The following is a 24,963-nucleotide window of genomic DNA, read 5'->3' as shown; positions in this document are numbered from 1 at the left end:
AACTCCAGCATCAACTGTAGAAAATAGGCGTATGCCTTCTCCTCACCTTGGCACAAATATCCATCGGGTACCTTTCCCAAAACCACAAAATTATTTCAGAGTACCACAGAAAAACAGAGTACCCAAGAGTCAAGACGACGAAACCCCTCACAGAACCCCGCTGTGGGACAGCTTGAACCCCTCTCGCACCCCCTCTCTTTCTGTTAGATTACCAATTACCGCTCTGGGTAATCGTGGATGATAGGCGTGTAGCTTAACTAAAAGCTTAGTAGTCTGAACGCGGCACGGTCTGCAGTAAACGACACGTAAACAACGATTAGTAGACGTGATGACGAGGGCAATAACGGTAACGCGAACACTGACCGGCGATCCCTTGCGCAACACGCGCAGAGAAGTCACCATTGAAAACAGACGCATACCTTTGGTATACTTTACTCATCATTGTTCCCCTCTCTACTTCATCTTCCGCACCTCTCCGCTTTCCCAAATGGGTAATATGTGGAAAACAGGCGTGTAGCTTCTCCTCAATGCTTAGCAGAGCTTAATTCACGCGATACGACCGGATGTGCGCGGATGGAAGGTTTGGAGACAGTGGATTGGAAATGAGGAGGCGAGGCGAGGGCGAAGGTCGGCCGAGATGACGTAGTGGGGTGCTGAGACCGCGGCGTTGGGATGCAGGTGGGATATGTCATTGCGCGTGGAACGACGCGATGGATGCCGCGGAGGTTGGGGAACGTCGCGTGAGCGCATCGTCGCATAATGCATGAGGAGAACGGTGAGTGTGTTGCGATAAGATATATTCAAACGTGCCAGGTGTATAGCATTGCGCGTGTCAAGATGAAGTAAACGCCATCTAATGCCTTCGATATATGCCAACCCAATCATACCCAAATACGCCTAAGCTATGCATCGAAACACATGTACGATCTAAAACCAGCATGCATCTACGCATCTACGCATCTACGCGTCTCGATTCGAGAACAAGCTCACAACTCGTCTCGTCTCGGGATGCGAATCTCCCAACTCCTCGGACCGGGCACGAAACCCATCCACCAGTTGTAGGCTCTCCTCATTTCGAGAATGAAGATCTTGGTACTGTTCCATCTGTTAGTTTGGTGTCTTAGTAAGTTATGGGTAATTTCATGACTTACAATCGTCCGGGGAGTTGTGTCCACTGCCACAACACGTAGTAGAATGTTCTCTTGACCAAGTTGAACTCGGCCTTAACCTCCTGCCACATGGTCATCTTCCTCGCGTCCCAGTCTCGCTTGAAACTTGGGATCTTTTCTCCGCCAGTCAAGATGTCGATTGGTTTGTCTTCGTCAGAGTCTTCGAGCGCGAGTCTTGTCTTCAACACTCCTTTGTCGGTCGCCGGTAGCGCAGGAGCCACGTCGCTAGGTAAGCCATCGCGCTCTTCGATCATGCGACGGAAGTCCTTGATGGCGGACAGTGAATGCGAAAGACGGTTCATCGTGTTGATGAGAGCGACAAGCTCGGTGCGGCGAAGCGGCGGGTCCTTTGAGGAATCGTCCTCGTCGAACTCGAAGAGCACCTTGAGAGCTGTGCCGTAGCCGTTCGTTTGTAGTTTACCCCAGAGTCGGCACTTGTCGCATCCGACGCAATCCATGATGCGACTAACATTCCTGAATCGGTTGCGGAAATCCTCCTTCAATACCATTGTGTCGGGGTCTTGGAACATGACCGTCTCGTCGAAGATCTCGGGACCTGAGGGGAGGGCGGATGCGAGGCGCAGGACCGAGTTCTTGGTACGGAGATCTTGTTCGGGGTCTTCGGAGCAGAAGGAGTAGTCGGAAATGTGCTGCCTGATCTTGCCTACAGCCCGCATGACGAGGGCGTAGTTGAAGTAGACATTGGAGATGCGCTCGGGGTAGTTGTGTAGGCGTTGCTCGTAGCAGGCCAGGTTGGGTCCCCACTCTCCTGTTGTCTGGTTGAGGTAGTCGTAGCAGAGGTGCGTGGAGATGGACGCGTGCATGCCAGAGATGACGCGGTGGAAGACGCGCTTCTCCAGGCAGGTATCGTCGAATTCGACAGGGTCGAGGCTATCTACAGGAGAACCGTGAGCAATCGCAGACTGAACCTTTTGCTTCTTGCCCTGTTCCTGCATGACGTTGCGGAACTGATTTGCGGCGTGCAGTTGTTGTTGGTTTCCAAACCCGCCAAAAGACGATCCTCCAGGTGGTGACGAACTGCCAGTGGAGGGTGCATTCTTGGGAGGCTTACTGAAGCAGTTCTCCCGGTATATAGCCTCCCACACCTGCTGAGCTCCGACGCCCGAGTATCCGGTGAAGCGCTCTGGATTGTCTACAAGCGACACGTAGTCGCCCTTTGCAGTCGCCGATTCGTCGTCCGGAACGCAGTAGTCGCGCTCGTCGCATTCGTCGTCGTACTCGACCACACAGCTCTCGTCGACGTTTTCGCCTAGGCTGCCGTGTAGCGGCCGTTTCCTCTCTTCCCGTTGTTGCTTCCTCCCCGGATGTTGTGCTGTAGGCCCCTCCAGCTTGCCGAGTTCTTTTGCGCGCCAGACGAGCGGTATGTCTTCCTCGTTGTCCAGTGTATTAACCGCGCATGCGATGTTCCCGCACATGCCATTCTCGTCGTCCCAGAACGGACATTTCTTGCTGTACAGGTTCAATCGGTAATGCGAAAAGAAGTCGGTGTTTTGCGTGATGGACTGGAGGTATGGGTGTATGGCTTCGTTGAGCTGTTCGAGCGTGTTGTAGCTTACGCAAGCGTCGGAAACTATCGCACCAGGCGATATCTGAAAGGCGGTCTTAGTATTTGAGTCTCCAGATTGGGCCGGTGGAGCTTTCGACTTGTTGCTTACATCGCAGACGTCTGACGGAGGACTACTCGACTTGGTAGCATGGCTCGCAGCGTGTGAGCTACCCAGCAGCGAGAAGACGGCTAGGTAGAACACCTGCGCAGCGGAGCGCATCGTGGTGATGATATGATGTGGCTACTTGAGTCCTCCAGTCAGTAAACGTCGGCGACAGCGCCTCCCAAGGGGATGGAGGAGTTGGAAACTTACAACTACTTGTATCCTCGGTATATGAGTCTCTCCGGTAAATTAAATGCCGAGTGTATGTGTGGGGTAGGCAAAGAGGCCAGCGTGTAGATTATTGAAACCGCGTTGGCGCAAGTCGGAAATCAGACCCTGGACGTGGTAGGAAGTTCCGACTCAAGGCAATCTAAGATAAATGAAAGACGAAGCCTAAGCCGAATTCACAAGAGGCCAAAAGAGTGAACCGTGGAAGGGACAGATGTATCGTACTAGAACAGATCCGCGGCATTCCAGGGAATTGTAATCAGTCGTTCATCGGGCCACGGTTGTAGCAATGTGGCCAGTACCAAAGGCTGTGGCGGCGGTGACATGCCAATTGGACCCTGACATGACGCGCTAGCGGGAGGCTCAACGGACCACCCTTTCGTGCGGCTCTGCAAATCCACTTGCGCGTTAGATATCCAAAACAACTGCAGCGAGCGCATATCCTAAGAATAGTTTCCTGATAACGGCCGCTAATACTTCGACATGGCTGAGCCCACCAAATCGACGGGGAGTTGGACCGATGCCTTTCCTGCCCCACGTTGCACCGCACCGACGCTTTCACGCGAAGAGGCCCTGTCACATCTCTCGTCTCCAGACTTACTCATTGTCGATGTGCGACGCACCGATTATGAGGGCGGAACTATTAGAGGTAGCCTAAACCTTCCCGCCCACTCTTTCTACATGAACCGCGGGGTATTGTACGACTTATGCAAAAGGGCGGGAGTCAAACGCATTGCGTTCTATTGTGGTCAGTTCTTCACCTCATGAAAATGACGTTCTTGATGCGACATGAAGGAGATGATCGTGTGTTGGTGGCGTGAGATGCGTGCCACATGGTATCGTCATTTAGGAACACGAACAAGAAGATCCTACTAGCACGCTGACACATCATAGGCGCATCGAATGGAAGAGGCCCCAGGTGCTCTGGCTGGTTTGCAGACTATATTGCGGACAAGGGCGATGATCAAATCACATCTTTGACACTTGGTGGTGGCATCAAGGGTTGGGTGAAGGCTGGAGAACCGTACACTCAACAAATGGACGGCTTCGAGCCAGGGTATTGGAAACAGTTTGAATGAACATGCATTGTATTATCTAAATTATACGGTCGTAAGATCGATTCGATGCCTCATCTATTACTCATCCGAGTCGTCGTCTATAATCCGTCTGCCTCTTTTCCTTTGAACGACAGGCGCGTCTTCCTCCACTTCTGAATCAGAATCAAGAACGACAGCGTCCTTCCTACTCGCACCCTTCTTGACGAGCGGTGCATCATCGTCACTATCACTGCTGACAACTGCATCGTCGTCCGTGATATCGCTGGTAAAGAGCTTCTCGCGTCTGGGTGTCCGCTTTGGTTTGGTGGCAGCTTTGACGACTGCTTGCGTCCCCGCCCCGACACCAAAGATATCAATACTGGGCAAGCTGGATGTAGGCACTACCTCTTCCTCCTCCCCTTCAATGATGAAGCTAGCCAGCTCCGAGTCATTCTGCCATGCAAGAGGGTCCTCCGGATCATCCGCACCCAACGTATCGTCCGAGCCAATTGTGTCGGCTTGGGATGGTAGGCGGAAACGGGGATCTGTCGGTGGTGGAGACGACTCATTGCCTTCCATAGCGAGGTTGGACACGCGCCAGTTAGGTGTTTTTGTTATCGGTGTTTCATCCAATGCGTCGGTGTCGTAAGTCGGCGTTTCCACAGCTGGTTTGTCTTTCCGCGCTCGACCACGAGGTGCTGGTGTTTTAGGGGTCTTCGGAGGTGCCATCTCTTTGGGTTTCGGCACTGGCTTTCCTTTTGGTTTCGGTGCCGCTTTCTCTTTTGGTGGCGCCTTCTCCTTGGGTTTCGCCGGTGCCTTTGCTTTCGGTTTCGGGCCAGGCTTTGCTTTTGCTTTGGTCGTCGGAAGGACCGGTGAAGCGGGTTCATCGTCTTCCCACATGTCTTCTGCGATGACTGGCGCAACCTCCGTATGTGACACAACGAAACCATCGTCTGCATCTGATTCGCAATCAGAATAGTGCAGATCGCGCTGGAACTTTTCCAGGCGGTCAGTGTCCATATCGTGCATGCGTTGCATAGTACCGGCAAAAGCCCGTGTGACACGACCTGGCCCGACTCGTCGGGTTTTGTAAGGCAGGGTGCGCTGTCGCTCGGGAAATTTGCTCAGGTCCAATCCCCCAACCATAGGAGCGTCATCATCGTCGAAGACTGTCTGGTATCGCCTCTCGAGATCCTGCATCGCTGAGTCGTCTAAAAGGACCGGCTCGAGTGGTGGCATCTCAAAGGCTGTCTCGCTGGGATATACTGGCATAGCAGCTTTCTTCCCTCGACCCTTTGGTGCAATCTCCTCGCCCATACGGCCTGCAGTGACGAAGCCAGTGATGACATCGTCTGGCATGTGGAATTTCTTGGGAGGCTTCTTTGTCCGCCTTCCCTTTTTTGGCTCTGGGAGCCAGTCTTTCTGAGAATTTTCGGCGGGGATTTCTACCGCGCGTCGGTCAACGACTGGCTTGACATCTGGTGGTAGAATCCTGCGAGATACGTCGTCGTGGAAATTGAAGTGCCCTCCATCTGCAATAAGTTCTTGCATCTTGAGGTAGCTGTCGTTCGCCTTGTTCGCGTCGTTTTCCTCCTTGCCTTCCATCTGAAGCATGACGATTCGTCCCTGGCGTTTTCGACCTGTACGGCCCATGCGCTGCAACATGCGAATCGGCGACGCTTTCGAATCGTAACAGATGATGAGATCGACCTCACCAATGTCGAGACCTTCTTCACCAATCGAGGTGGCAATCAACGTGTTGAATTCGCCATTCTTGAATTTCTCGATAGCCTCCAACTGGTCCTTCTGCGACATACCTTCCGAATTCTTCCCGTGCGCTTGTCCGACGAAGATGCGTGGGCGAATCATGGGCTGATGTCTTTTCAGGATGCGCGCGATCTCTTCGGCGCTGTCACGAAAGTGGGCGAATACCATGATTCTCGTCTGCGAAGGAGGCGCGCCATCGACGTTTCGGCCATCACCTGCGTTAACAAAGTGATCCAGAATAACCTGCTGCAAATACTCCAACTTTGGATGCCCAACAAAGTTGTCGTCGTTGATCCACCCATGGAGACGCACCATCAGTTTCTTCCAAGCGTCACTATCGAGGATCTGCTTCTTGTACTTCGACTTTGTTTTGGCAGCTTCATCCTGAAACTCCTTCATTTTGATGTAGAAGGGTCCCATGCCATGGTACTTCAGTAGGTCCATTCCGTGGGAGATAGATGCGAGGATAGCAAAGATGGTGTGAACCGTGCTTTGAAGGCCACGGTTGGCGTTTCGACCGACCTCTTGGAACCACTTCTTCTTGGCTTGTTGGCACCCGAAAGGCGTCAAGTCGCGGGGGTTCTTGCTCCAATAAGCGTTGAGACCGGCTATTGTGTTCACCAAGGGTTGTAGTGCTTGGCTGTATAGCTCCATACACATCTCCATCTCGTCTGTATTTTGGAAGACTTTCTTGTCGATCTTGCGCTGATGAACATAGCTGCAGATATCCATAGAGTTCTCCGTTCGAATCTCTACTTTGGAAATATCCAGACCGTCGATGACTTTCTGAACCGACTCAACATCAGCTCCAGGTGTAGCCGTTAAGGCCAGTACTCGGAAACTCGTATTAAATCGGCGGAGGAAGCTGACGACCTCGACATAAGCATAAGCGCCGGTCGCACGATGAGCTTCATCAACTACCAACAGTACAATCTTCTTGGGATCTGCGTATCCAGACTTCAAGTCGTTTAGGAGTGTCTGAGGCGTCATGAAGAAGACTCTTTTCTCTTTCCACTCTTCTGCGCGTAAGCCTGTCGACACGCCTCCGGTAAGCATTGTGGTGTACGAGCGCGGAATACCTGCGATATGGAAGCAGGCTTCTACCTGCTGTGCCACGAGCGGCTTGGTTGGAGCGACAAAAACTATCTGTGCTTCCGTCGTCCATCGAAACCAGTTCAGTATGATCGTAGCTGCGATGAATGTTTTACCAAGACCAGTCGGAAGAGCGACGAGAAGGTTGTGAAAGAGCCCTCTCTGGACGATGTTGAATTGGTAGTCTCTGATAGTGCCCAGGTTTGTTGGATATACCCACGTCTTGATTGCTTCTGGATCCAGCTTGTGGTGAGTGGGTGGCTCTGCCTTCTGGTCGACGACAAAATTGTAACGCTTGTTTACTTGGGATGGGGCGATTGTACTATCAACACCCGCACGACCGAACAAGGTAGTTTGCCGTAGGCCAGTGAGAGGTGCGACCACACGCTTTCTGGCTGACGTAACTTGTACATCGTCCTGCTTCTGTGGCGAGGAACATGAGGAGGCAAAGGCGTCGGATGGGAGATCTGCTAGGTCTTGGGTGAAGTCATAGGCACCTGTTGCCGTTGCAGCCCGAACTGGTAATCTTGGTGACTCGTCAATGTCGATGTCGACATCCCCGAATGAGTCTGAAGGAACTGGAGACGGCGGCGCTTGCGGTGCGGGCCTAGATGATGTTGACTGTCTACCCGGCAAAGACACATTCCTCGTAGCGTCCAACCCATTCTGTTTCGCAGGTGCTGATGGCTTATGAACGCCAATCGTGGTAGCAGGCTTCGTCCATATTGCTCCTCGCGGCTTCCACGGTGGGGAGTCTGTTGGAGGTGGCTGTGTATAGAATGTGTCTGGCATCTCGAGGTTGATGGTGGATACGTGAATGCGTTCTTTCCGTTTATCCGCAGCAGTCTCTTTGACGGGCGATGCATCTTCATCATAACTTTGCTTCGACTGCGCTCTCTTCTTGCGACTTGCAGGCACGCTCTTTGCAGGTGAGACACTCTTGCTGCCTTTATCAGACAATGTCTGATCAGATTCATCAAATGCGTCTTCATCCTCATCAGACGATACGAATGGGCCTCGGCGACGTCCTCGTTGTGCCTTGCGCGGAACAGACTCCGATTGCTCATTTACGTTGCTGATCTTTCGCCGCTTGGCTGGCCTTGGTGAGGGCGGGAAGGCAGGCGTGTTCTCTTTCTCGGCCTGCGTTGCGGCATCGAGAAACTCCGTGTCGTCAAACTCATCGCCATACTCATCACTGTCGTCCATTGCGCTGGTGTATGAGAGGCGGCGGCACTTTATTAGTGGCGTGGTGAGGTGAATGTCGCGACGCGTCGTTTTCTAGCGCGTTTTGGCGCAGATGGATGGGGCAGGTGTGGTGGACCCCTGCAGCCCTGGAGTCCAGGCTACCACTGGTAAGGTTCCAGCCGACGTGCCTCGATATGACGCCGCCGGCCCGACAAGGCTTACCACACGAGGCATAGTCGAAACCCAATATAAGCACAACGGAGCCACTACTCGCCAAACCCCTATGTACTGACTAGTAGTGTAACAGTGCAATAAAAAGCGAGATGGCCTGCCCCGGATTCTCAGTGTGTGCGCCAACGTTCGTTCTTTATTCTGATTCAGCCTTCAAGTACTCGTACTTCCCACGCTCGCTTACCGCATCTTCAGTATACCTGTATTAATCCTCACAATCGAACCGCTATTTACAACCTTCGAGTAATACCCAAACCCGAACCAAATTCAAGATGAAGTACTCCGCTGTTCTCCTCTTCGCCATTGGCGCCTTCGCCCTTCCCCAGGATGCGTCTGTTACCAGCGCCCCAGCGGCTGCCGCCATTCCTAGCGGTCTCTCTCCCGCCATCAGCTGTGCCATGGACTGCGACGCCGGCGATGTGAACTGCCAGGCTGCATGCTTGGGCAACGCTCGCCCCAACGCCTCCCAGGCTATCGCAACCAACGAATGTGCTGCCAAGTGCGACCAGGGCGATGGCTCTACCTCCGACTCCATTGCCTACGCCAAGTGCGTCGACAGCTGCATCAACAGCCTTTTCCCCAGCAGCCAAACCGCTTTCGCCCCTGGCGCTGCTGGTGGCGCTGTTGCTTCCGGCTCTGCTTCTGGTTCTGCTGCTGCAGGTGCCTCTGCCTCTGCTACCGGCTCTGCCAACCCTACGGCTACCTCAGGTATGATTGTCACCAGCAGTAGATTCTGCTCATTCTTGTACTAACGATAACCCAGGAGACTCTGCCTCTGCCTCTGGAACCGAATCTGGCTCCGGAGCTGGTCCCGCCTCCACTGGTGCCGCCGACAAGGCTTCAGCTCGTATCGCTGGTGCCGGTCTCGCCGGTCTTTTGGCCATCTTCGCCTTGTAAACTTCTTCATCTACAATTTGGAACTTGCTAGGAGTTGATCGTTTGGTGGGATATGAGGTGGGAGTTGATGAGGGAAAAGACAAACGGAAAATGGCTATATCATGGTTGGATGCTGAACTTCTCGTGCGCGGAAGCCAGCAGCCTATAGTGATACGATCTGTTTGGCGGCAAGATGCAGACAACGTGCAGAACAATTCAATCATACTGCCGTTCTATTGATTGTACATGACCTATTTTCGCATGGGTAGATATTCTGTGAAATGCGTGAGCTACCGTTGCGAGTTGCAGTCGCTGAGGAGGGGGATCCGCACTGGGGATGCTAGCGCAGCTAATGTTGGCGCTGGCTCGTGCGTTTTCCATGCAGGTCAGCGGCTTGACCTCGGCAGGCAGATGTCATCAAGGCCCCACCCCGACCATGACAAGTGCCCGCACACCTTGAAGAAATCAGGGTAATCCATCGTGAACATATCCAGCCGGAACAGGAAATGGCGATCTCTGCGCTTTTCGCAAAAAGAGGCAGTTTATCGGTACTGGAGCCGAGCGTTGTTTGTTGCGATCACGAACGGTGCCAGCACATTCCCAGCTCCCCATGGTTGAGGCAGTATTGGCAAGCATGACGGTGCGGACACGGCTGTGTAAGTGGTTATATCTGCCCTCGGACCGAAAGTTTGATTGTTGTCGCTGAAAACCTTGCTCGATCAATGGGCATGAAAAGGGGCTTTGCGCGCCGTTGATGGACAGAAAACAGATAGGTTCCGGCACGGTTATGGCTCTTCGACCGATCTGCAAGCGCCTGTCGTTCCCGCATGCACCAAACTAGAGTGCGAGTCTAGGTAGGCGTCGCCGATAACCACCCTGCTGCGCTCTACTGTCGCAAAGTGGCGTCCTGGTGATTCAGCGCATTTCACGAATAGCGTTTTGAGTGTTGAATGTGCCTTGAACATCTTTCAGCCACCGGTTGATTGCGGCCAGTGCCCTCCTGCACTGTACACGACCGCGCAACTCGCAATGCGTGTACCGACTTGCCCAAGTCTGTCTATCGCCGTGTACCAGACGACGTAGTTCTCGTAGTTTTCATGGCGGAACCGGATCGCATGGCTTTTGAATCCAGTTTATGGCAAAAGAACCTAAAGACCGCCCCTTCAAGATGAGACAATGCTAACACATCCCCAACCACCATGCCGAACCATGCTTATTCAAACTTTCACGAAGTACTTTACTGAGGCATGAAACGTCTCTGTAAACCAGACGCGGTGGAGGGGGGCTCGAAGCGATGTGTTATGAGTAGGCAGGTCCTTGACTGAAAATGATGTGCACCGCTGAGTGCTGGTGGTGAAAGCGACCGTGAAATGCCCCGATAACGCAAATACAAGATAACACTGTGGAGCTCTGAGATCACTCATAGTCTTGTGACTATAGGACTCTGCATCGATATACGCGCGCGAGCGATGACGAAGGAGACTCTTCGCTGTTATCGCTTATTCGTCAACACGGGTAGGCGTGGGCACAAGATAGTTGTGTCGCAACTTCAGAGATCAAGTTAATGAGGTCTTTAAGCTGCGACCTGTCTGTAGGACCAGAGCAGTGTTGAGATCCGGCCCCGCCTCTGCTGCTCATAGGCAGACTGATCTGCAAGGCGCATTTCGACAATCACTCCACGTCTGTCTTGGCGCAAGAGTGTTGTGAGATATCGCAAGCTGAATCCTCGGTCACTTGGCGGAGTTTAGTCACCAACACGTTTGAAACGGCTCCCAAGTTCGAGTGAGGCCCAGCGAAGGAGGGACTGGCGCGTTCCGCGCAGAACCGGATAGGCCACTTTGGTTAGGGTCGGTTGCAAGCCTGGGGAGTGCGCCGGGTCGCACACGCAAGTCACTGTCAACGAGACGGCTGCTTTCACAAGCCGTGTTTTGACATCGGTGTCGTCTTCAGCGAAAATCCCATCAAAGCCCATGAGACGGTGCGTGGGCCACATTGTTGCTGCAAGTGCGCGAGCTGATGTGCGCCAACGATCACGTTAGCGAATGCCGGTAACAGCGAATGAGGAGCGGGCAATCTGAGGCCGACGAGGGTTGCTAGGGTGCGGCTGGGTGTCTGGGTGTTTCGAAGGGGGGCAACAAGGCAGCCGACACGATATGACTGAATGCGTCTGCTAGCGTCCCTTGTCTGCGGACCTACCTAGGTAGCAATCCCGCGAACCGCACGGGTTGCAGGCACATGTGCGACACGACCATGGGCGGCGCTGGAGCTTCACCACCAGATGGAAGTCGACGATGGAGACGATCGGGCCGTCCGAACCAGGCTGATTTGGCCGGAACAGGTGGATGTGTAAGAGAGTCAGACGCGACTGGGCCTAGTGTGGCAGGGCCGCAGAAAGGAATAACAATAAACGATCCAGGCGCTCTGCGTTTCCGGACACATGCGCGGGCAATGAGGCGCATGTCCTGACTCTGCCAGCTTGGGTGACGCAATGTGTGCTGTGGAAGATTCGGCATCAAGCCTTTCCATCCACGGATCTCTGCCAAACGACGAGGTCTCGTTAAGACCAGTCGACCCTTGTCGGCGCTAAATCGAGTTAGACGATGGACTGTACCATACATCGCCTCCTTCCAACCTTCGTCGCCTCGCCCACGCCATCATCACAGCACTCGATACCAGATCAGTAGGCCTGGCGAAATGTCGAGGCGCACGCAATCGATGAGATGTGATGAATATAATGCCTCAATTTGATGAAACCGAGTAGTGACTCGAACGACGCAGCCTGTCCGCTGGCCTATACAAGTGGACATGACTGAGACAGGCGGAGCAACTGCACATTACAGAGATAGTCGCCGCATGATGGGTGCGTTGCCGGTGTATGTCAGACAGGGGTGGTGGAGATCGTTGAAGGATGAAGCCGTGTGAACATGAACGTGCAAAAACCATCAAAAGAACACATCGTGACAAAGGACCCATCAGCGCCCCCATCGTTCGCCGAACGACGCACCTGTACGGCGTGGGCAGGCGCGGGCGCTGCTGTCAGGGTGCTGTGGTTAGCAGCACCGATGAGAAAGATGAGATATGCGTAAGAAAGAACCTAGGTCCCACGGACGTAGCCTTGGGCCTAGCTTGGCACCGTTAGACCCATACTACAGCGAGTCCGCCATCTTCGAATTCCTTCAACCACTGCTCCCTTCTTCACTAATTCTTCCCCACACCACGCTTTCTTTCGTCTAACCACGAAACTTCTCCCGGTTTCGCCATCGGCCCCATCAAGCCAGCCGTCTTGAACCCCGAAAATACTCACCTTTGACCTGCTACTTCACAAGTTCGCGTGTATGCGCTGATGGGCCTTCTCATGCTGCGTTGATATCCGCACTTGACGGGCTTCTTTCTAGCGACAACCCTGGCGACAGCCCGCGCCTGCCTTGAAAGGGTTCTTCGCCGTCCTTTGCCTCGGCCGTTTCATTGATTCTGCCTTCTTCTGCAGTAATCGGCATGGCGGACACGAAGAACGGCGAAGGCGAGGCTCCGTCTTCGACGGCTGGGGACCAGTCCAACGCACCATCACCGCGCAACGAAGATGACGCGCAAAGCAATCAACAGCATCAACCCAGCGCTGCATCAGAAGTAGCGCCTTCGAAATCAACTAGCAAGGCTTCTACCAGAAATTCGACACCTGCTGCTTCTTTGGAAGTACGGGAGCCTGCACATAACCCCAACGACGCGTCTTCTGCCATGGACGACCTGCAACCATCACCTGAGGCGGCCAACGTCGCTTCAAATCAGTCCAAAGCATCGTCAAAGGAGCCAGATCAAAACGGTGAGGCGCTATCGTCATACGGTACGCGATCGCGCGGCCGTCCTGGCAGGTCGCGACCTAATTATGCTGAGGACACCGAAATGGACTTCGAAATGGGAGCTGCAGCCACAAATGGCAACGCATCTGATCCGCCGTCGCGTAATTCTGTGGCTCCCGAGAACGGCCACTCTGCCAGTGTGGGTGGGAAGAAAGGTTCCGCCTCTGCACAAGGCAATGCATCGTGGGGTAATCCCGGAACCAACACTAAAGAGACCGCGCCGAATCCTCATATTTCCGGCACATCAGCAACAGCTGCATCGACTCAATCAAGCACACCACAACCGCAGCCCGCAACCAAACGACGCAAAAATGCTGCTGCGAATGGCGCAAATGGTAGTCACGCGAGTGCCGCTGCGCCAAGCCAAGCAGGGGCGAAGCGCGGAAGCCATGCCAGCGCCATGGTAGCCGCCAACAGCGCGCGCGAGACCAACATGATGACGTTCGAAAACACGGGTGCTTTACTCAAGGACGGTCACTTGGAAGCCGACGATGGCCAAATTCTTTCAGTCAACGGTAAGTTTTGATTTGCTTTGGCTGCAGCTGACGGTCGCTCCGTTACGCCAGCCACGTCTTGCGGCTTGATTTCCGTTTTCTAATTGGATGTGCAGATCAGGTGTACCTCGTGTGCGAGCCGCCCGGCGAGCCTTACTACCTCTGCCGGGTTATGGAATTTATCCACGTCGACAACGACCCCAAGAAGCGGATAGAGTCCATGCGAGTCAATTGGTTCTATCGCCCACGAGATGTCCAGCGCTACAACAATGACACTCGTCTGGTCTACGCGACCATGCACTCTGATCTATGCCCTCTGGCGTCTTTACGGGGAAAATGCCAAATCTTGCATCGGAGCGAAATCGGCGATCTTGACGAGTATCGCAAAACCAAAGATAGCTTCTGGTTCAACCAAGTTTTTGACCGCTTCATTCATCGCTGGTACGATGTCATTCCCGTCTCATCGGTCATCAACGTACCCGACAAGGTCAAGAAAGCCCTGGACGAGCGGTGGAAGTACATCTGTCTCGAGACGAGTCGGGTGAAGGAACTCACAAGCGCTGTCAAGAGCTGCAAGCGTTGTGTTGGATATTGCGCAGCGTAAGTCTCCATTTACCCATCCACGTGACGGGGCTAACCTGATTAGGAATGACTCCGTTGAGTGCGCAGTCTGTCACAACACCTATCACATGAACTGCGTGCGCCCACCACTACTCAAAAAACCATCTCGTGGATTTGCTTGGGCTTGTGGCCCATGTAGCAGAGCGCAAGAGAAGAAGTTGGAGGCCCGCCTGGGTACCACTCACGAAGATGCCGAAGAGGAAGAAGTCATAGATGAGGAAGAGGAGGAAGCAAGCGGCGATACCAATGCAGACACACCGGACCCCGATTCCCAAGTCGACACACATCCTGCAACACAGGCCGAGATTGCCTTGGCTAAGATGTGGCCTATGCGATATCTTGGCATACACTGCCGGGTAGAGGACGCACTGCAGTACGACGATCGGGCCATTTACCCTCGCGCAAGTTCTCGGCTGGGACCTCGACACCAAGCAAACGTCAACGTCTGGCATGGACACCCTGTGGAACTAGTCAAACCTGCGGAGATTAAGAAACGCTACGTCAAGGCTGCGGGTAACAAGAAGGAAGGCAAGCTATCGAAAGAGACGGTAGCGGCGATTGAAGCAGACAAGGCCGAGAAGGCCAAGCGCCCTAAGTGGGTAATGGACGAGCCGCCTGGTTATATTCGTCGTGGTGAAGATCTGCCGAACAAGGACTCCAAGTGTACCGCGGAACTGATGTTCAAGATGCCTCCACTAGGAGTACACTCCACTCGAGGAGAAGACAACGCTCCCAACGTCACGGAAGATCAAGTAAAAGCGTACATGGATCGGGCAAGGGCCTTGGCCAAGTCGCATGTTGGAGTGGAACCGTACAACACGAACTTCTTGGATCGGTGCTTGACGCTCTTCACCAAATATCAGTACGATGCGGATGTAGCCTTGAAGCATGTCAAGAAGATCGACAAGCGGAAAGACTTGAAAGAACCAGAGTTGACCAAGGAAGAAGAGAAGAAGTGGAACGAAGGTGTGGCAAAATATGGTTCTGAGATCAGGCTCGTTCGCCAGCACACCAGCAAGACTATGTTCTACGGGGATGCCGTGCGCTATTACTACATGTGGAAGAAGACACCCAAAGGAAGGGAGATCTGGGGCTCTTACAGCAGCCGCAAGGGCCGCAGCAAGAAGGTTGAGCCTGACGCACAATCCCGGCTTGTTGACGACGTAGCGGATGCCGCAGACGACTCGGCTTTCGACAGCGCAAAGGCCATTCAGCGCAAGCGACTTTTCCAGTGCAAGTTCTGCACGGTTCGCCACTCTCGCCAATGGAGACGCGCGCCTGGCGTGACACCTGGTCAAATGATACCCCCGGATGGTCGTTCCAAGGACAAAACCGGATTCCTCATCGCCCTTTGCCTGCGCTGCGCGAATTTATGGCGCAAGTATGCAGTGACATGGGAAAATGTAGACGAGATCGCAAAGAAGGTCGCGCAGGGTGGAGGTAAGGCGTGGAAGCGTCGCATCGACGAGGAGCTCCTACGTGAGGTCTACGCCGCGCAGTCAGACCCCAGCTCCAAGAACCCCACTCCGGAGTACGTCGAGATGCCGGCTGCTATCGCCCAACCGATTGCAGAGCCACCGAAGAAGAAGCAGAAAACTGCCGCCATTACCAACGGAGACAGTGGAACAACAACTCCTGTCAACGAGCCTGTCTCGAAGAAGAAAGAAAAAGAGAAGGCTGCCCCGGCGCCCAAAGCCCCAACTCCACCACCAGTTCCTGCGCCTCCAAAACTGAAGCCTTTGCCATGCGCTGTATGTCGGTCGTCGGAAGGTACGCGTCTAGAATGCGCAGCCTGTCGGTTGACTGTTCACAAACCTTGTTACGGTGTCGAAGATACGCGACAGGCAAACAAGTGGTATTGCGATCCATGCAAGAACGACAAGAAAGAGAGCGTGTCATATGTAAGTTGCAGGTTCGTTATTTCTGATACCATGCTGACCATTAAAAGACGTACGAGTGCGTTCTCTGCCCACAGCAGGAGAGCGAGCAAGAGTTCTATGAACAACCGAAGATTACGCATAAGAAGAGGACGGATCGTGATCGCGAAAGGGAGCGCCTAGAGAAGGAGCTTATTGACAAAGCCAAGGACGAGTATCGCCTTCGGCAACAAGAGAAGGGTCGACCGCTTGTACCCCGTGAACCGCTCAAGCGCACCGCTGACAACAACTGGGTGCACGTGTATTGTGCAATATGGCATCCTGAAATCAAGTTCAGCAGCGCGACACGTCTCGACATGGTGGAGGGAATAGGAGCACCAACACTTCGGTACGACGCAGTCTGTAAGCTTTGCAAGACAACCGACGGCGCATGCACATCGTGCCTGCAGTGCCACGCGACTTTCCATGTTGGCTGCGCGCACAGCAACGGATATACATTCGGATTCGACATGACCCCAGTCAAAGTTTCTCGCAGAGATGCCGTACCTACGGTGACTATGAACGGAGAGACGGGTACTCTGATCGCCGCGATCTGGTGTAAAGACCACGCTCCCAAGACTGTTGTCCACCCAATGAATGAACCCGTAGATGGAACAGACCTGATTGCGCTTCAGCTGTTCGCGCGGGAGTTCAAGCAGGCTGACCTCACCCTGACTGGTACCGCGCGCAAAGCCAATCTGGTGGACCAATCGACACGCATCGTACCCCAAATCGTGCCTGCGCCGGCCAACCGCCGAGCATCTGCAGTCGCAGCGCCCACACCCACGTCAGCCCGAGGTCGACAGTCCAACGCTGGTATATCAGTCAAGGAAGAGTCAAGCGAGCCAGCGGCGCCCAAGCCTGAGCGTAAATGCGTGCGCTGCAAGATCGAATCTAGCCCACGATGGTGGAAACTTGACGAGGAAACGGCAGCAACGCAAGCGCCTCGTATAGTAGACGGACCAATCGACCGCGACGGTACTGCAGACATGAACGGCCACATCGAGAAGAAGCCCGTCGTCGAGGAAGGCCAGATCGTCAACGGCAATGGCCAAGGCGATCAGCCAATGACCGATGCGCCAGCTGTTGCTTCACCAGCGCACAAAACCTTGAGGCTCAACACTGATGTGGACGCGGCTCCTTCAGCTCCATACATGTGCCAGAAGTGTCATTGGAAGAAACAAAATGGCAAAGATGATGAGGAGGAAGAGCGAGCGAGATCAGTTTCGATCTTCAAAGAGCCACCACAAACGTATCCACTGCCCGCGACTCAAATTCCACCATATCCACCACCACCACCAGCTTTGGCAGGAGGTTGGGCGCTGCCAGGCGGACCGATACCAGGTCAGCCTCCGCCGCTGCCTTCATGGCATAGCGGTGTTCCTCCAGGGCCTGGGCATCCCCCACACCACATGCCCAATGGAAACGGTTACGGGCCACCACCACTACAAGCTCCACCTGTTGGCCATATTCCTGCATTCCACGCGCCATATCCGCCTCAGCCGAATGGGTATGCAGCCTTTTCAGGTGCACCGATGCACTCGGCGATAGCAGCGGCAGGGCTTCGGCCACCGTACTCTGGACCACCCATTAGTGGACCTCCCCAGTTACACCACAACAACGGCGCGATGATGGTCAACGGGGCTATGCAATCACCAAGGACAATGCCCTATTCTCCAACCCATCCTCACGCACATCCTGCGTCGCGTGAAAGCCCATTCACTGCTCCTCCTCCAGTAGCACAGTACCCTGTGCTCCACCACGGAAGCCCTGCACCTGGCAGACCGGCAACACCCATGGATACAGTGATGCGGGAGGCACCAACAGTCACGTCAGCGCCCACTGAGCGCGCCAACACGGGGGCTAGCGCTAGTCCATCTCTTCGCAACTTGTTACATTAGACTTTCCTTTCCCTCGTTATCCTTTCCTTTCCCTCGTTATCCTTTCTACTGTATACTCGGTTTCATTTGACCTTCAAGCATGGGACCGGAGTTGAAGCCTTTGGGCGTTTTCTATGTTCAGCGTCCGACGCAGGAATATCCCTCTCGGTGACGTAGCATTGCGAAACATGCGGGGATCTCTGGAGTCTACAGTGGAATGGCGGAAGTATAGAGTGCGATAGTGAGGTCTTCATTGGGCATGTTAATCAGGCGTTTGGTGGCATTATACCACAACGTTTACTCTGTGTTTTGTTTCTTTTTTGCTTTAGGTTAGCGAAGCCGGCATCCCAACGGCACTGAATTTGATCCAACCTATCATTATGACATGTCCATTGTGCGCGCATCAGTGCTGCGAGGTTCTCCGCGTAATTCGATCTGTATCCCAACAGTACTTTACAATGTGATGTGCGAAAAAAGAAAGTATCTTGCGGCGGCGGCAACAGCGGCGGATCATTGCTGTCTAGCGGGAACACGCGCTACTCGACACGTAACACAAGGAAGTGTATGTTTCAATATAAAGAATCGAACCTCACCGACTGTTGCATCATGGCTCACGCGCATTTTCCAACGCAATTAATGCCACAGCCACATTTCGACAGACGAAGATGCGGAGTGAAGTCCGCCACATCCGGCCAGGCGGGCAAGGAACAAGCTTTCAGCCCTGCAGGGCACGGGACGCGCTCCACTCCTTTCCACGCGTCCCTTGCAGACCAGAGCTCCCCCGACCTCCCCAACCTCGAGGCTTCAGTTGCCCCAGCCACAATCTTCGTCACTTCTTTTTTTGGTTGTTCTTTTTGTCACTCATTCAATTCATCGTCGTTTCCATTTCCTTCTCCCCAAGCCACTTCCTTAGTTATTTACTATCGAAGGTCAGCCACTCAACAGCCGCCCGCGCATCCATCCCATCTTGAAACCCAACACACCCACGCCTCACACATCTGAAACAATACCCGTTGCCAACCCACTCCACACGCGACACACCTCCCTCTCGGGAGCCTAACCGACCGAAGGACAGAACGACGTAGCAGTGGCGCAGCTGTCCCATTAACCGCTCATATCGGCCATATCATCCTCCCTGGATTGCGGCACATACTGGGCTTATACCAGTCGATCTTCCCCTCTGCGATCCAACGTAGACATCCACGACTCGCACTACTATCTCTGCTGAGAATACACACACACCGCAGTTATGATTTCATTAACAAAGAGATACTGCGTCGAATTTGATGACGGATCGAGGGAGTGTGGCTTTGACGACAATGGCTTTTGGTACTCAGACGTACGTTTGGCTCATCACCCAGTGGTCTTCACAGGACTTTGAACTAACAAGATAACAGAAAGGCATAATCGTCAAATGGATTATCCTCGCAGCTTTCTTTCTCATATTCTTCGGTTGGTTTGTAGGAGGCCGCATTCACGCAAAGCAACGTCTGAGGAAGGGCCTACCGTTGCTCTCATACCATCGCGTACGTTACCCCTCTTCTCCAACACACGCAACCCTTCATATACTAACGGTCACAACAGTTCCTCATTTCCTACTCTGAACGCCGCCGTCATGGTCAGGTCCCCCAGAACCACTTTACTTTCTACCAAACGCAAAACCCCTACGCACCTAACGCACCCAACCCGCAATACACACAAAGACAGGACGGCACATGGGCAGAACCCCCGCCGCTGTACCAGAACACTGATGCACCGCCCCAATACTTTGCGCCCCCTCCTCCCGGCGCCACCAAGATGAACCCGAACCAAGGAGCTCAGGGTATGGAGATGCCAGTATATGGTGCCCCACCACAAGGAGTACCACAACAAGCCGGACCTCAACAGAGCGGCGTTGTCGGTTCCGATGTCGAGCAAGGACAATCACAAGAGCTGCCACCCCGGCCAGCAAAGGCCAAGATCATGGGTGTGCTGGATAGATTCAGACGGTAGATAGGATGCACATACAAAGCAGCTGCAAAAGGCGGATATACAAGATCGTGACTGGATCACGTTGATTGCATTTGATGTATAACAAGCGTTACAAACTATCCATAATAATTTCATGACCAACAACAAATAATACCATTCACTCAAACAATCATTCGACTCAGTCAATGTCCATGGCATCTCCGTCTCCCTCTACAGGTGACGCCATAGCTTGGGGTATCGCATCCATAATCCTCGGTCCTCCAACCACACTGCTATCCCTCCCGAGATCCACATCCACAGGCTCCGTCACGGGATTAACCTGCTTATCCCTAATCCTCTGCCGCGCCTCTACAATCGCCTTGCGCACATTATCCTGAGCCTCGGGCACCGTCAAACTGCTCGGCACATTATACAGCACCAACTGGTTCTTATCCGTCGGTTTGGGCTCTGGGCCCTGTAAGATGTGCTGAGGGATTTTGGAGAGGTGCTTCTCGATGTCGGAGAGGAAGATGGGCGTTTCCTCGTCGGATTCTAGGTCTGAGAGTTCGGCGCTCAGGTCCGAGATGTAGACGCGGTGGGGCGTGTCTTCTACTTCCATGCCGCATGCTTCTTGGGAGGGGCTGGCGCGGACGTGGCGTGGCTTGCGGGGTTGTTGGCGACGTGGTGAGACGAAGGCTAGAGGGTCGCCGTAGGAGGTTGCGCCTTGGGGATGCCGGGGGTGGGGGGCGTCGGTTGAGCCTGGGACGGGGATGTAGAGGCGGGTGCCATTGTTGTCTACTGTACTGTTGTTAGAAGGGGGTTTCCATGTGTAGAGTGTAATGGGTAGAGCGTACCTAGGTTCAGCAGATCGAACCGCTTACTCAGCCGCTGTTCATTCTCGAGCGAGCTGTCAGCGGCTCTCTTGGTGCCATGGGGCGCATTCTGTTGTTGCGCGAAGGGACGAGGGGAGCTAGCGACTTGCGCCATGCATCGCAGCTTTGGCAGGAAATCGTGCTACAAGTACTCCCGCAGACAGCCGATTGGTAGGGGTGGTGTGATGGATTAGCGATAGGGCTGGTGTTGGGATCGGGACATGGCGGTTGTTATACTGGGAGCGCGGTCGTCTAGGCGCACTTACGTGAAGCTTCCAGAAGGGCTGAGGCGCGCCATGTCGGTCCTCCGAAGCTCCTGGGCCCGCCATCGACAGGACAGCCCCGCAGTTTGCTGCTGCAGCTGCTCTCGGCGCCCGCACCCTGCCCACATGTTTTCGTGAATGCTGCTACCAACGCGAGCTGCCCCTCTGAGTCACCATACGGTTAGACGCCTGCCCTTGCTCGCGACCCGTCACTCGCACCTTCCTCGTTCGCATTCGCCTCGGCTCGTCCTGTATAGACGCTGCACGAGACTCTTCACCTGCACTCGCCTTCTCTCGCTGCCCCTCCCCCACGGCAACGCGCCGGCCGCAAACATGTCGCTCGTTGAAGAGAAGCACGAATGGGGCGCCGTCCGCGTGCGCCAGACTTTCCTGGATTACTTCAAGGAGCGCGGACACACGTTTGGTGCGTTTCCGTCTCAGTGTTCGAGAGTCGACATCTCTTGATACTATGAGTCTACCATGTTCAAGGAAGTCAATTGACAGCAAACAGTGCCTTCCTCATCTGTCGTGCCCCTCTCCGACCCCACCCTCCTCTTCACCAATGCGGGCATGAACCAGTACAAGGCCATCTTCCAAGGCACCGTCGACCCCTCGTCCGACTTCGCACAGCTCAAGCGCGCCGCCAACTCGCAAAAGTGCATTCGCGCCGGTGGAAAGCACAATGACCTCGACGATGTGGGCAAGGACAGTTACCACCACACCTTCTTCGAGATGCTGGGCAACTGGAGTTTCGGCGACTACTTCAAGACGGAGGCGGTAGGCTTCACCTGGGAGCTGCTCACAAAGGTCTACGGCATAGATCCCAAGAGGCTATACGTCACATACTTTGAGGGCGTGCCAGGTGAGCTGGAGCCAGATCTGGAAGCCAAGGAGCTGTGGAAGAGCGTGGGCGTACCGGAAGACCACATCCTGCCTGGTGACATGAAGGACAACTTCTGGGAGATGGGCGACCAGGGCCCATGTGGACCTTGCTCAGAGGTACACTACGACCTGAGGGAACCAGTCAATGGAGAGTACAGGAACGCTGCGTCGCTCGTCAACATGGACGACCCCGAGGTCATCGAGATCTGGAACAACGTCTTCATGCAGTACAACCGCGAGCCCGACCGATCACTACGACCGCTACCGAACAAGCACATCGATACCGGTATGGGATACGAGCGATTAGTCTCAGTGCTGCAGCACAAGAAGTCCAACTACGACACCGACGTCTTCACACCACTCTTCAAGAGGATACAGGAGATTACTGGAGCGCGGGAATACAGGGGCAACTTTGGAGACCAGGACCCAGATGGTATCGACACTGCATACCGAGTCGTTGCAGATCACGTTCGCATGATGAGCTTCGCCATTGCCGATGGTGGTGTACCGAATAACGTCGGTCGGGGATACGTCGTTCGCCGAGTGCTTCGGAGAGGTGCACGATACGCGCGCAAATACTTCGAGACGGAAATCGGCGGCTTCTTCTCCAAGATCGTACCTACGCTGGTTGAACAGATGGGCGACATGTTCCCCGAGATCAAGAAGAAGCAACAAGACATCATGGAGATTCTGGACGAGGAAGAAAAGGCGTTCGCCAAGTCGTTAGATCGCGGCGAGGTCATCTTCGAAAAGTACGCGCAAAAGGCCAAGGTCAAGGGCTCGGATGAGCTGCCAGGAGACGATGTTTGGCGGTTATATGACACCTACGGTTTCCCTGTTGATCTGACGAAGCTCATGGCTGAAGAGCGCGGCTTGAAGATCAAGGACGAGGAGGTTGATGCGGCACAAGAGAAGGCTCGCGAAGCTAGCAAGGGAGATAAGAAGGCTGGTGCCGTAGTCGTCAAGTTCGACGTACACGACCTTGGTGCGCTGGAGAACATGCCCGAAGTCCCAAAGACCGACGACTCCGCTAAGTTTGGCCGCGAAAACATCACCGCTACCATCAAGGCGATATATCACAACAAGAAGTTCCTCAAGAGCACGAAAGAGGTACCGGAAGGCGAGCAGTTCGGTGTCTTGCTTGACAAGACAAACTTCTACGCCGAGCAGGGTGGTCAAGAATTCGATACTGGAAGGTTACTTGTAGATGGCGAGGCCGAGATCAGTATCGAGAACGTTCAGGTGTATGCCGGCTACGTGTTGCACACTGGATACATCAAGTACGGCGAGTTGAGCGTAGGCAGCGAGGTCATTGCAGAGTTCGACGAGCTCCGGAGACATCCCATCCGCAACAACCACACCGGTACCCACGTCCTCAACTACGCTCTTCGGGAAGTCCTTGGTAACGAGGTCGACCAGAAGGGTTCTCTAGTCGCACCAGAGAAGCTGCGTTTCGACTTCTCGCACAAGGCTGGTCTGTCAGATGCAGAGCTAGACAAGGTCGAGAAGATCTCGTCCGAGTACATCAAGCAGGATTCACAAGTCTACGCCAAAGAAGTACCACTCGCATCCGCAAAGGAGATCCGCGGTGTCCGCGCCGTCTTCGGCGAGACCTACCCCGACCCCGTACGCGTCGTCTCCGTCGGCGTCCCAGTCGAGGAGCTCCTCAGCGACGTCAAGAACGAGAAGTGGGAAAAGCTCTCCATCGAATTCTGCGGCGGCACCCACGTCCTCAAGACAGGCGAAATCAAAGAACTCGTCATCCTCGAAGAATCCGGCATCGCTAAGGGCATCCGCCGTATCGTCGCGGTAACCGGCCAAGAAGCCTACAACGTCCAACGCATCGCGCGCGAATTCCAAGAACGCGTCCAAGCCATGGGCAAGATGGCTTTTGGCCCCGCCAAGGAAGCCGAAGCGAAGAAAATCGGCGTCGACCTCAACAACCTGACCATCTCCGCCATCGCAAAGACCAAACTGCGCGAGGAGTTCGCCAAGATCCAAAAGAGCATTCTGGACGAGCAGAAGACTGCTGCTAAAGCCGATAACAAGCGTGTGCTCGATGAAGTGACCAAGTTCTTCGAGGACGACAGCAAGAAGTTCATGGTGAAGAAGCTGGAGTGGTCGAGCACGGTTAACAAGGCCATCAGCGAGGCTATCAAGACTGTCTCTGGACCGAAGAGTGCACTCAAGGATCGGAGTTTGTATCTTTTCTCTGCTTCGCCTGAGGAGGGTAAGGTTGTGCATGGGTGTTATGTTAGTGAGGTATGTCGTCCCCTTGTTCTATTCTCTTTTCTCCTTTTTCTTTGATAACGATTGCTGACGTATACAACACAGCCGTTCAAGAACGCAGGCGCCGACGGACCCAAATGGGCCGCTGCTGTCACTCCCATTATCGGTGGTAAGGCGGGTGGCAAGCCGGGCGCTCCTACTGCGATTGGCCAGGGTACGAATGCGGATAAGGTTGATGAGGGTGTTGCGGAAGCGACCAAGTTCATTGAGAATCTTAAGCTCTAAGGTCGTGAGGTTAGACTGGGAGGGTGCGTGTATGATCCAGTCGCAGTACTGTGAGATGGCATGAAATTTAGACGTCATGAAGATCAATACATGTGTATGACTTGTACTGCTTGCTTCGAATAGACTGAGTCTCCCTGTTCTGACTGGCAGGTTAAGTATGCAACTGATATCACAATGTGGCACTTCATCACTTTGCACTTCAAGCCAAAACACCAGTTTGAAGTTGACAATAAGCGCTCCACCTTACACAAGAAAAGTCCTTAAATAGGTCTGCAAACTACATTAACATAGAAACATGCAAAGTAAGCAGCTTAACGTCGATGTAGGCTCTATAGTGTTTAGTTCTGTCTTAGGTTAACGTAGTTCTACATTAATGCAGGCTCTATAGTGTTTAGTTCTGTCCCAGATTAGCGTAGTTCTACATTAATGCAGGCTCTATAATGTTTAACTTTTTCTTAG

At 53.9% G+C, this 24,963-nt stretch overlaps 8 protein-coding genes across 8 annotated transcripts; 5 read left to right on the top strand and 3 right to left on the bottom strand.

Moving 5' to 3' along the window:
- Window positions 1-986: 986 nt before the first annotated feature.
- Window positions 987-2,956, bottom strand: J4E92_008661 (uncharacterized protein; the record flags this gene model as incomplete). The annotated part of the gene is made up of 3 exons (XM_051500012.1): window positions 987-1,095; window positions 1,152-2,779; window positions 2,846-2,956. 3 exons carry the CDS (start codon window positions 2,954-2,956, stop codon window positions 987-989), a joined length of 1,848 nt encoding a protein of 615 aa, XP_051349710.1.
- A 594-nt stretch (window positions 2,957-3,550) lies between these two features.
- On the top strand, window positions 3,551-4,146 carry J4E92_008660 (uncharacterized protein; the record flags this gene model as incomplete). The annotated part of the gene is made up of 2 exons (XM_051500011.1): window positions 3,551-3,815; window positions 3,962-4,146. The coding sequence occupies 2 exons, from the start codon at window positions 3,551-3,553 to the stop codon at window positions 4,144-4,146; spliced, it is 450 nt and encodes a 149-aa protein (XP_051349709.1).
- A 57-nt stretch (window positions 4,147-4,203) lies between these two features.
- On the bottom strand, window positions 4,204-8,169 carry J4E92_008659 (uncharacterized protein; the record flags this gene model as incomplete). The annotated part of the gene is made up of 1 exon (XM_051500010.1): window positions 4,204-8,169. The coding sequence occupies one exon, from the start codon at window positions 8,167-8,169 to the stop codon at window positions 4,204-4,206; it is 3,966 nt and encodes a 1,321-aa protein (XP_051349708.1).
- A 482-nt stretch (window positions 8,170-8,651) lies between these two features.
- Window positions 8,652-9,276, top strand: J4E92_008658 (uncharacterized protein; the record flags this gene model as incomplete). Its single annotated transcript, XM_051500009.1, has 2 exons — window positions 8,652-9,087; window positions 9,143-9,276. 2 exons carry the CDS (start codon window positions 8,652-8,654, stop codon window positions 9,274-9,276), a joined length of 570 nt encoding a protein of 189 aa, XP_051349707.1.
- A 3,474-nt stretch (window positions 9,277-12,750) lies between these two features.
- J4E92_008657 (uncharacterized protein) lies at window positions 12,751-18,044 on the top strand (the record flags this gene model as incomplete). The annotated part of the gene is made up of 4 exons (XM_051500008.1): window positions 12,751-13,627; window positions 13,723-14,206; window positions 14,253-16,128; window positions 16,176-18,044. The coding sequence occupies 4 exons, from the start codon at window positions 12,751-12,753 to the stop codon at window positions 18,042-18,044; spliced, it is 5,106 nt and encodes a 1,701-aa protein (XP_051349706.1).
- Window positions 18,045-19,272: 1,228 nt separating this feature from the next.
- On the top strand, window positions 19,273-20,015 carry J4E92_008656 (uncharacterized protein; the record flags this gene model as incomplete). The annotated part of the gene is made up of 3 exons (XM_051500007.1): window positions 19,273-19,362; window positions 19,421-19,549; window positions 19,608-20,015. The coding sequence occupies 3 exons, from the start codon at window positions 19,273-19,275 to the stop codon at window positions 20,013-20,015; spliced, it is 627 nt and encodes a 208-aa protein (XP_051349705.1).
- A 157-nt stretch (window positions 20,016-20,172) lies between these two features.
- J4E92_008655 (uncharacterized protein) lies at window positions 20,173-20,960 on the bottom strand (the record flags this gene model as incomplete). The annotated part of the gene is made up of 2 exons (XM_051500006.1): window positions 20,173-20,771; window positions 20,828-20,960. 2 exons carry the CDS (start codon window positions 20,958-20,960, stop codon window positions 20,173-20,175), a joined length of 732 nt encoding a protein of 243 aa, XP_051349704.1.
- Window positions 20,961-21,441: 481 nt separating this feature from the next.
- Window positions 21,442-24,504, top strand: ALA1 (Alanine--tRNA ligase; the record flags this gene model as incomplete). Its single annotated transcript, XM_051500005.1, has 3 exons — window positions 21,442-21,532; window positions 21,620-24,252; window positions 24,325-24,504. The coding sequence occupies 3 exons, from the start codon at window positions 21,442-21,444 to the stop codon at window positions 24,502-24,504; spliced, it is 2,904 nt and encodes a 967-aa protein (XP_051349703.1).
- Window positions 24,505-24,963: the final 459 nt, after the last annotated feature.

This window comes from Alternaria infectoria (assembly GCF_024043175.1).
Source record: "Alternaria infectoria strain BMP 0036 chromosome Unknown scaffold_18, whole genome shotgun sequence".
NCBI classification, from domain to species: Eukaryota; Fungi; Ascomycota; class Dothideomycetes; order Pleosporales; family Pleosporaceae; genus Alternaria; species Alternaria infectoria.
This window is presented reverse-complemented; position numbering and strand designations above follow the sequence as displayed.